This window comes from Bactrocera latifrons, unplaced genomic scaffold, assembly GCF_001853355.1.
Source record: "Bactrocera latifrons isolate USDA-ARS-PBARC rearing strain unplaced genomic scaffold, ASM185335v1 scaffold_269, whole genome shotgun sequence".
NCBI classification, from domain to species: Eukaryota; Metazoa; Arthropoda; class Insecta; order Diptera; family Tephritidae; genus Bactrocera; species Bactrocera latifrons.
In genome coordinates, this window is record NW_017536285.1 from 115,873 (window position 1) to 127,759 (window position 11,887).

The 11,887-nt window shown below is 37.7% G+C and overlaps 1 protein-coding gene across 1 annotated transcript; it reads right to left on the minus strand.

Annotated features, from left to right (window-relative positions):
- Window positions 1-898: 898 nt before the first annotated feature.
- On the minus strand, window positions 899-6,031 carry LOC108969862 (mucin-17). The gene is made up of 4 exons (XM_018934846.1): window positions 5,869-6,031; window positions 3,699-3,761; window positions 3,469-3,631; window positions 899-3,369 (listed from the first exon to the last, which is right to left on the minus strand). The coding sequence occupies exons 1-4, from the start codon at window positions 5,958-5,960 to the stop codon at window positions 916-918; spliced, it is 2,772 nt and encodes a 923-aa protein (XP_018790391.1). The 5' UTR covers window positions 5,961-6,031; the 3' UTR covers window positions 899-915.
- Window positions 6,032-11,887: the final 5,856 nt, after the last annotated feature.

The window sequence follows — 11,887 nt, forward strand, 5'->3', positions numbered from 1 at the left end:
CTTTCCAGATTGTGACCAGGGAGTATTTCAATCATGTTCCTACAGTCYCTTCGATCGAGTGCCGGCAGGAACGTTTTATATTTCCGATCTACCATTTCAGACATAATTTTAGTAATTTTGCCCCAGAGAGATCATTCTATCGTGTTTTTGCCGTCGTTCTTTGATCGTCCTATAGTCAATGCATTCGTTTTTTTTTAATGTTGATCACATTTTCGAATGACAGCCCCACACTACTCTTGGCCATCTCATCCACTATCTAATTGCCCTTGATGACTTTGTAACTTGGTATCCAAGAGATATGAAGACACTTCTTTTTGGCAGCATTTTCCACTGCTGCCCTGTTTTCAAAGACACTTCTGGCCGATGCATTAAAGGCTGATACCGCGGMMTTTCYAATAGCAAAGACCTCTGCTTGAAATATATTGCAGTGGTTCGGCAGCCATTTGGCTGTCGTATACCTAACTCTGAACAGTATATCCGCACATCAACTTTGTCAATCATTTTCGGGAGATCCGAAATCCGATTCTGGTCTTTACGCCACCCAATACTTTCTATKTTTACTCTAAACCTTGCTTAACAATCGAAACGTGGGATGCATTGCTAAACCGCCTATCGAACTATTTCCGAAGGTTCTATGGGTACAGATGGCAGTTTTCCTAAATAAAACGAAAAGCTTATTCATATCAAATCCTAGTACGTATTCCTCAAATTTTTTCCACCAGACCGTTTGAGGCTAAGTTTAAGATGAGAGTTATCTACAGATTTTATTTAGTAATTTGACAAAAAATTACAGATTTATGTAATTATAAAGTGCAATAAAATACATCTGTGAAATACTCGAATGTGTTTTTCAAAGAACATTTAAAATTACTATAACAAAAATATATCGTGTGAACATTACAACTTCGGCAATTCTTAGCCYACGGATGTCTCTGCGCCACTTGAGAAGTCAAAGTCACTTTCATTGCCTGCATTGGTCGCACTACCCGCCGGCGCCTTTGCACTGGAACTGTCATCCGTCTCGCTGCTGTCCACGAATATGACGCGCTTCTTCTTTTTCTGAGCATCGTTTTGCATGGCATGTTTCTCCGCCGTCGATAAAATTGAGGTAGGCTTAACTACATTAGGAACGCTAGGCACTGCTGCCGCCACAGGAGGTTCTACGACCGCTGCCGTTGGGTAAGGCTCAATAGGCGCTGGTACGGCGTCTAATGTTTGCTCAGTGGCAGCTGGTGCTGGTGTAGAGTTATTACTGTCATTATGGGCGTAATTGTCTACTGGAACTGCATTTTGTTGTTGTTGATCTTGTGGTTGAGTATAATCTTGCGCGGTATAGAGCGCTTCCGCATTGCTGGCATCGTTRGCAGTATATTGCGGATCGACGACATATTGGCCCGTAGCTTCGTCATAGATATAGCCGRGATAAGCGTTAGGGTCGTAGTTGCCATACTGTGTGGCATCATAGTTTTCGTAATCTTGCTGTGAATAGACTGGTTGTTCTAGCTGATCAGTTGTGTCTGTGGAGCTCGCATCTATTTTTTGCTCTGCTGGATACTCCGTATAGCTATTCGTTGCTTCCGTGGTACCGTAAGCATTTTCTGCGTTGAATGTATTCGTAGGCTGATAAGTCTCTGTATTGTAGGTGCCATAAGTGGCCTGATTTTGTGGATYTGTTGTCTCGTTTATAGCGTTCTCTGGTTTTAGTTCGCCGGTATCACTGCTCTCAATAGTATAGTTATAATTWARAGACTCGGTGTTTTCAGGAAGATTTGTAGGGTATTCTTGTTCTTGTGCTGTAGGTTCCTGAAGCTGGTTATTTTCCAAAGGCGTTTTTTGCTGTTCAAGTAATTCAGTGAAGAAGCCTTGCGCTGCTGTTCGTGTGGGCGTCACTTCCATTTCGGGCAACTGCGGATTCACAAGCTCGCCATAAATGGCATTCTCAATATTATCGATTTTGGAACTCGAAAGCGGTTTTGAGGCTGAAGGCATGCTGGAAATGTGTGCCATTGGCGCATTCTCGACGGAGCCCGTGTGCGATTGCCACGATTGGTTATCTAAATTTTCGTTCGTGGGTTGCAGCTGTTCGGCGCTTGATTCCATTTTCGGATTAACGATTTCCGAGAAMCGTTTGAAGCCAAAGCCAGTTTCATTCCTCTCTGAATTCATATTCCTATTGGCGTAGTCGTTATTTTCTTCAGCATCAATTGTGCCGTATCGCTGCTCGATTTCTGCAATTTTTCGCCTATGCTCTTCCGCTGTACTTAACTTAATGGTATTCCCCTTTTTCAAAGCATCTTCCGAATTAGTGCTATCGTCTTTAAAGTTGTAGAAAGGAATTGCGCCCATTTTTTGGTCCTGAGAGTTGTTCTTCGGTTCAGCAYAAGAAATTGCTTTGTCCATAATATCAGTATTTTCCAGCTTAACCGCCAACATACTACTGTTAACTTCGTTGATAGCGGAATTTGGCTCTTTAAATACAGGAGTTGGATTGTCTAGGAAAGCTTTCATTGGTGTTGCATTGTCTGATTCAGGCTTTGACAATTTTTCGCGCGTCTGAGTAGATGTTATATGCGTGGGTTTTTCCTGCGATGTAGCTGGCGTATAAGTAGATCCTTCCATTTCACCTGTGTCCACCATTCTATCCATAGAATACGGCATTGTTTCAGTTTGCTTGTTCGACATTTCACCACCTGATTTGTCTCCTATGGAGGGAAACTCTGTTGATGTAGCCGCTTCTGCTGTTGATACCATATCATCCGTTAGCTCGTACTCATTTSGGATACTATATTTCTTCTCGGTCAAATCAACATTAGAGGCCCGTGGTACATCTCTCCGATTTGCAAATGTCATCGGAGCATCAGTTGGTGTTACAGTAGCGTAAGACGCTTGCTGTTGTAGTGTGTGCTGTTGGATAATCGGTCCGTAACCGAACGGATACTGTAAGAATTCAATTGGTGTAGCTGTCGTTTGCAGTGTGCCAGTAGTCATCGRYGCTGTCGGCGCTCCGCTGAGCAATAATCCGGCTGGCGTCGGTGTAGCCATTGCGAAAGTCCACATGCGTGGCGTTAGAGCTGMCGGCTGTGCTTCCGCCGTGGCTTCCATGTGAGTAGCCCCCGGCTGTAATGTTGGGATTGCAGACACCGGTGTTGTTGTTACCTCGCTCTTTAAAMCACTAAGGGATCCTATAGGCGGCGCTGTTGTTGGTGGCTGTGCGGACATGGCCGGTAGCAACACTGGTATCTGTGTGGACGCTGTCATSGCAGTTATGGGTGCAGTTTCTGCTGCCAATCTGGCTGTTGCCACAGCATTTGTTGTACAGCGCACCGGTTGAGTTTGCATTAGTTTGGCGAAGTAGCGTTCGTATTGGAGCTGCACGTTGAAGGTTTAGTGTTAGGACTTTGTTAGCGCTCTGGTATACTATATACTATATATACATAAGTATGAGTTATGAGTTATAATAACACTCACCTTCATCATTTTTAGTCGCTCGCTGCGCGCTGACAACGCTGTYGTTTGCTGATCGATGCGCTCGATCATTTGCATCAGCATCTTGTTGCGCTCATTGCGCCGTTCCTGCTCATCCAGAAAGCTCTGGTACTTTTGYCGTATTTTTGTTCGTACCGATTTATCGCTAATCAAACAGGTGGGAAAAATATTGCATATTTTTACTAAATATTTAAATATTCACGCCTACTTACTGCTCGCTGCGTCGTTGCAAAATCTGCTGAAGCTCTTTTTGCAATTGTTGACGGTTCTCCTCACTGCATTTTGTGTTGCGAAAGTGAGAAAGTGAACGTGTGTATTAAATTTTGTATAATGAAGTGTGTWGTATTGTGGATTAGCTGCTTAAAACTACAGTCAGTGCGCTAGTTTTGAAAAATATTTAAGGTATTCGAATTTGCTATACACTATAAGGTCTACCAACAAGAACGACGTGTTRTCACAATGAAATAAAACAGTTAAATTTGGTTAAAATGGATTCTAGTCTTTTAATGATTTGAACAAAATGTCGACCAAATGGCTACCAATGCTCCGAAAGCCCCCAATTCCTAGACTTGGCTAATAGCACAAACAACTGGCATAATCGAAACGAAATAGAAGACAAAGTTTCAACTATTCGCCAACACAACTAATTTTAGTCATAAGCCAAAAGCATGTCATATAAATTGTGACAAAAAACCGWCGCRGAAATTGCAAATAAAACGGAAAATATTTAWTTATCAATTTAATTATATAATTTTGTTGCCATTGCAGTGCTGAGGTGTACCGATCTAAGCAGCTGCTSTAAACAAACTGGTTGACAGACCGCGCTCATTTTTGGCGTGGTAATTAAGGACAGTCCTACCAACTTATAAAAATRCWTTTTTTTAGTATAGGGTSGTCGAAAAAGTCTTTTCGCATTTCTAATCAAACTTCAATATATTTTTATATCTATAATGAACTTTAATTAACCATTATATACAAYTTTTGTAGGCGAAAAACTGCAAYAAGTAATTTTCAMAGSCTTCTCTTGAAGCCAACTTTACTCGATTAAGTGAGTTCTGCACTAACCGAAACAAATGGTAGTCCGATGGTGCAAGGTCAGAGCTATATGGTGGGTGCATCAAAACTTCTCAACCAAGCTGTCTTAGTTTCCCGAGTCATGCAARATKTGTSTGGTCYAGCGTTGTASTGATGGAAGACAAATRTTTTTCGTTGRTCAGTTGTGGCCRTTTTTTCGACTGCTTGCWTCAATCGYATCAGCTGTTGACGGTAAAATGTAGAATCRATCGTTCGACCAGGCTGGAGYAGCCCATAGTGGATGCCTTTYCAATCCCAGCAAACACTCAGCATAACATTTCGATGCATCAATTCTGGCTTTGCGATCATTTGTTGAGCTTCAGCACACTTAGACCATGATCTTTTTCGCACATTGTGGTCGTATTTGAGCCACTTTTTGTCTGCTATTACCATTCGTTTCAGAATTGGTTCGATTTCATTTCGTTTTAGCAAAGAATCGCATATATTAATTCGGTTCATTAAATTTTTCACAGACAATTCATGTTGGTCTGGCTTCTTTTTGTAGTCAGCCTTTTTTAAATGGTTCAAAACCATTTGATGATAAATGTTAAGTTCCTTTGCGATGTCAAAGCTGCTTTTGTGTTCTGGTCAATCTTTCCCATAATTTCAACGACTTTTTCAACGATAGGTCGACCAAAGCGAGGTGCAACTTTTACATCGAAATTTCCAGAACAGAAGCGAGCGAACCRTTGTTGTGCTACCCGAACTGATACAGCATCGTCTTCGTAAACTTCACAAATTTTATTAGTGGTTTGCGTGGCATTCTTCCCTTTTTTATACAATATTTTCAAAATATAACAAATTTCTTCATTATTTTCACTCATTTTTGAACTGCTGTGACTTTCTTCGAACTTTCCCGAACTTAATTTTTGGTTCAATTGGTAGCTCTGGTGATATGCGWCTGCAACGACCTCTATTGGCAAAATACGAAAAGACTTTTTCGACYACCAATATAATAAACTCATAGTGTTGGAATATATCTCCACATATCTACATATAAATCGATAGTTTTTTGTGCACAGATTTATTAATTTACCATTTAAAACACATGCTTGACAAACACTTATGTATGTATTGAAATTAATTTCCGAAAATTTACTTAAATTTTTAAAAATTATTTTCGCAATGTAAATTTTACTTGCATATATAGAAGAGTTCACAAAAAATTATACACAAAATTGCAGTGTCAGCTGTGGCTTACATAATACATAAATATATATACATATACATATACATAGTGAGAAGTTTTGATATATATATATATTTGCCACTTTGCCACTTGAGCTGCACTCCTATGTGAGTGTGTACCTTTGTTTAAGCTTCTCCTGCAGCAAATCCACTTGCAACTTGTAATTATCCAACTCGGATTGGGGATACATGTTGCTCCACAACAACTGCATTAAGTTACTCAGCGCGTGAGAGCAAAAATTTGGCAAAATTGGTATATTCGCGTAGACGAAAATCCACTTAACCGTTCAACTGTTACTGCACWACTGAAAATTTGACAATTTGTTGCGGCCAACTATTTGAAATACACACATATATGTACATACATACTTACAGTGACAACATCGGAGTTGACAATATACGCTGAGCTCATTTCCCCCTCTGTTTGCGACGATTAAGCCAACCGTTGCCTTGTCTTGCGTACCTGCAAGCAATTACTCACAGCCACTTACCCACATACACGGATCTAATTGTGCTATACACATACGAGCAGGACAATACTTAACGCCTTTTTCCGCTACTACCACCACTAAAAGCCTCCAGCTAAATGGGTTTCTTGTTTGTTTTCATTTTCACCGTTGTTAAGGCAACCAGTGGTAAGTGTATCGACATTTGTTGGTTGAAAGCGATATAAGTTTGTATTACCATATATTATGTGTATACGAATAATTATATGTATATGTATATGTATATGTATATATGTACAAGCCGAAATGTTTATAAAAAGTACTTTTGTTACTTTGCTTTTGAGAGGTTATGTCTTGGAAGGAATGCCCAGTGAATATGAGAAGCAAGTTCAATTTTGCCTCATCAAAGGGATTTTAGTGAAGTTGCAGAGTGTCGTGAAGGCAAAAACGGTTAAATACAGTAACTACTACGAACTTTTTTCTTCAAAGCATCATTTTGCCACAGTTGATTATTTGAATATTCAACAAATCGATTTTTTTTATTGTCTTAACAAACCCTACAACGCCTCTAGAATAATTTCCTAAATTTTTGAGTTGACCCGAGTAATAGTTTCGAAGATACAACTTTGAGAACTTGTGCGCTCACGGCTCGCTAGACTAAGAGCGCCGTCTTTAAACGCGTTTTTCTCGAAACTGTGCTTTTGAAGTCGGTTGGCAAGATTCCTTGAGAACTACTCAAAAAATTTTACACAGATCTTTGAGATACAATTCTTAAATACTTCGATTTGCGAATTTTTGCGAAATTTTCACTGAAATTGTAATTTTTTTTAATAAAAATATCTGCCAAAAATCCAATTTTCAGTCTTTTCTTCGTACAAGTTCTAAGGTGAGGTTTCAACTTAAACACGAATTTTTTCACTTTAGATGATCCTGGGTCACCGAAAACAGCGTCACAATAGTCAAGATTTAAATATTCTTTTCTAATGATTTCAGAATTTCTTTGCTAATAGTGTATGTTTGTAACAATAAAATTTTTTTATAAATTATTTAATTTTTAGTATGAGAATAAAATTGTCGAAAAATGTCTTTTTACCCGGGGAGACCCGTGTAACCCTTTAAATCTGTTAAGGTTCTCGGTTTCCAGCACTGCCTCAAGCGATTTCGTTCGACTTTGATCAACGGCCAGTTTCTCTGCGACTGCGGGATGCTCTTAGCCTAGAGTAAGAACGCAGAATATCTAGTGAAATAAGTTCTTGTCCTCAGCAAAGTTCGTCTTGCCGCAATCATAGCAGTTCTTACTGAACATTGTTGAATTCATGTGCTAAAGTTAAAACTATTGTTAGAGGCAAGTTGAGAGAGTTGTATGAAAAACATGAGGTTGAAATATCAAGGCACTTTTTCTTCCATTGCCTAGGTTTTGTACGACTGAGCTTGAAACATCTCACCAGTTATACCTTCGGGGTACGAGAAGGCATAGTCGAACCCAACATTAACGGATTTAACAAATTTGTGCTAGTTTCAAAGGGGTTTGTCGATTTATGAGGGTTTTATGATCATTCTAAGGTGTCCGAGTGAGATCCTTCTTGGGATTGTGCGCTTAATCAAATCTAACCCGACGCTTAAAGTTTTAAAACTGCGAGTGATTACTTTCTATAAAATATATAAATACATCACTTCAAATCATCATAACAATATTATCGTTGATACATTATTATTATTAACTATAGAAACTGCACAACTCTAGTAAAAAACATTTGTTTGCTGGGTTTCGAAGTCTCACTGTTTAGAAGACGAAACAGCTTAGCGCATTATTGGTGTCATTAGCATAATTTATTGATTTCTCTTCGCTAAATGTGCGAAAAGGTAACTTTGTGTGGCTGTGTTGCACTTACAACATATTTATAGAAATAATAATGTAAAAGTTTTTGTGTCCTTGCAAGCTCTGAACTTGTTTATTATTCCAAGGAATCGTCTACTACTTTTATTAAAAATTTTAAATAAAATATTCGTAGCTAAACATTTGTCCTTAAAACGTTGTATTTTGTGAAATTCAATGAGTAAATTTACCTCTTGAATGAGTGGCAAATTGTCTTTTTTCCATGTTCTGAGCGAATTTTGCTTCTTCTTACTTTTCGTTATTTAATTTTTTTTTCAAACTATCGGCCTATATGTATTTGTGTGTTTGAAAAAGAAGCAAGAACTAACTGACTAGGTCAGTGCGGCATTCGGCCAATTTGCATTTGTATGGCGTGCCAGCTGAGAGCTGGGGTCCTCCCTCAATGCGGTAAATGCAAACTTTTAGGGGTTAATGGCAGGTGTCAAACAAGATATTCCACACTTACTGGAATGCATTAGGAAGGAAATGCTAGTATTGTGGTTGCTGCAAACCCGCTTACAATTATATCATGTAAATACGAGAYATACGTTCGATGAACTGAGACTTGTAACCGAAATTATAGCTAGTTCATATAGTTTTGAACTACTTATAAATTCGAAGACATAGTTAATACTTGACAGCGGTATTTATTTCTATTTTATTAAAGCTTACATAATGAATAAATTATTATATAAACTAAAGTACGCAGCGACCAGCGGTATTACTTCAATGGACTTTCTGTAAACTTTTGGTGCTCAAAGATAGCTCAACTTTTCAATACACTTTATGTATGCATATCATATATACTATATAATACTTACCAATACACTTTTTATCTCGTATTACGTCACTAATAATTGTTTAATCCATAGTAATATTTCTACTTCATTACTCTTGCAGTTTACCAAAAATGTGTACAAATTTTTATCTTAGATTAGGTTAGCTTAAGAGTTCGATATTAAGAGGGATTTCACTTGGACAGCTTCGAACGTTGGTCTGTTGTGTTACCTAAAAACTTCTTTATGCTGAATTACAAGATCTCTACAGATCGACAAAGCGCTTTGAACCTATTAAAAATTTATTGAGACGGCTAAAATCAGTTTCAGCTATGTCTTCTGATTTGCCGAAGGTAAGATTACCAAGAAATCAGTCTTGCAAAGACATTGGTAATGGAAACCAAGAAATCAGTCTTGCAAAGACATTGGTAATGGATGTTATGTTTAAAATGACATTAAGTGCTATTGTTGGTATAGTCCGCAGTGCACTGGAGATGCCGATGAGGATCACACTTTAGACATGTTCAAGCTTTTTAGCAAGAGTAGCATTTTTGAGCGGTTTCCACCAGACGAATACACCAACATTGTTGGCTTGACTATGGTTTCGTAGGGTGAAAAACTACCTTTGGTATCTTAGTATTACTAATATATAGCATAGACGGGTTTCGGATGTAAAATATCCAAAAACATATATCGAACCATCCGTCCGATGGGTTCGTTTCACAAGGCTTACTTACCGCCACCTCGTTATACCGTGTGGCTGGCACATAAATTGCCGAGCCCTCAATCACACGTAAATCACTTGTATCGTATACCGAGTATCGTGGTATGAACTCAACTGAGACGCTTATGTGTCAAGTCTGACAAACAAGCCATTTGCTTACTCTGCTGCCTACAAAAAACAAAAGCAGACCAATAAGTTGCGGTCTTTAAGGTCCAGCAAACATTGATGAGGTGCAAGTGAAATATTTTGTCGATTCGTTACAATTCACTTAATTTCACTTGTAAGTAAATAAACGTATTTCACATTCAGTCCATCGGTTGSCATGGAAATCCACTTCGGAAACGTGCAAATGTTGAAAAGTTAATTCGAAATTCCGAATGTGATTGAAAAGAAATGCGTGTTTATTTGTTTTTATTGTTTTTTATTTTTCGAATTTTTTTTTTGTTGATTTGTATATATATTTTCGAAATCATTTGCATACAAGTATATTCGTTGCAGTGATTGTTGCTTCAGTCTTAATTTAGTTTTAATTAAACAATCGATTCAATTATACATTTCGCGGCTACTTATAAATAGGAAATGATATTTATGTCTAAATTTATATGTCTAGAAATGTTTGTAAGTTAATTGTTGGATGTTTTTGAAGGATTTATGTTTAATTGTGTAGTTTTGGTAATTCTACTTAAGACTATCGCTACATACTAATGCGTGTTGTTTGTGCTTGAATCTTCATTATTTCGCTTGCTTAATTACAATAAATATTATTTTCTACTAATTTACGTGTTTGTCGATATACTTACATACTTGTATGTAACTATATAATATAGTATGTTGCTAAGTGCGAAGAAGAAATTTATTTTTTATTAGAAGCAAATGTTGAGGTTAGGAATGCCATGAAATCAGTTGTTTTTATATTTATTCGATAACGAATTGGCGTGGGTTTCCTGATCATCACGCTGTTCATTTATATATAGCAAATGATTCAAGTAGAGTTACCTTTTTAATGGCCTTTCTTCTGACAGATCACAGACGAGTCGTGTCAAGCTGTCATGTTTTTTTAACATTTCATCATGGAAAGTTAAGCTCTGCACAAGGTTTACAAATTGTGAGACTTAATTGCGAAAATTCACGTTCTGTAAAGAATGTGTTTCGCGACTTCGCTCAAGACATGGCTACGCTCTATGGGGTCTTGAAATGTTCCAAGAAGATCCGACGTTTTCGAAACAAATTTTGTTCAGCGATGAGGCCCATTTCTGGTTCAATTGGTGTGTAAATAAGCAAAGTTGCAACATTTGGAACGAATATCAACCTTATGAGATTCAAGAACTGCCATTTCATCTAGAAAAGAYAGCGGTTTGGTGTGTTGTGTGGATCGGTAGTACCTACACTTGGTCCATTTTTCTTCATAAATTATACCGGTGAGTACGTAACCGTCAATGGCGACCGTTATAGCGCCATGATAAYCGACTATTTGATAGCTAAAATTGAACTTTGTGATCTGGGCGACATTTGGTTTCAATAAGACGACGCCACYTWGCATACATCGCATCAATCAATAGATTTATTGAGAGAACACTTCGGTGAACAGATAATTTYACGTTTTGGGCTGCTCGATTGGCCACCAAGATCATGTGATATCACACCGTTAGACTTTTTCCTGAGTTCCATATAAATTTTAAAGTCTGTGCGAACAATCYGGCTTCGATTCAGATCTTGGAGCAAAACATCATGCGTGTTACTCGCCAGTTACCAGTCGAAATGCTCGAACGAGTCATCGAAAATTGAACTCAACGGATGGCCAACATTTGAAAGAGATAATCTTCAMAAAATAAATGYCAAGGAATGTACTTTCGAATCATAATAAGCATGCCCCATTAAATTCGAAGTTTCTGTGTTTTTTCTTTAAAAAAAAAAAAMGTAGGGAACTTCGAAATGGATCGCTGTTTAAGTATATGCTCTAAGTGTAGTGCTCTAGCCATCTTCAGCAACAATTTCGTGTGAAAAAATAATTTCTTCTTCGTCAATAATATTGTTAATATCCGTATTAGTTTAACACTAGGAGGTTTATGAAAGACTGGTTACGTAATTATTTACTTACTTACCTAACGGGTATTTAAGTTATATGYGAGTGTGAAATATTTACAAAATGCTTAAGACAATGAAGCTATGGCTAAGTAGCGAATTAAAGTAGCTGTAAATTTCCTTTTTTTGTATTTGAATATGCAGGAACCTTCAAGTATAAGCTTAAAACTATGGTTTTTATTTAAAAGGTAATTTCTATTTATTTTAAATTCTACTTTTTTGTTATTTTAAACTA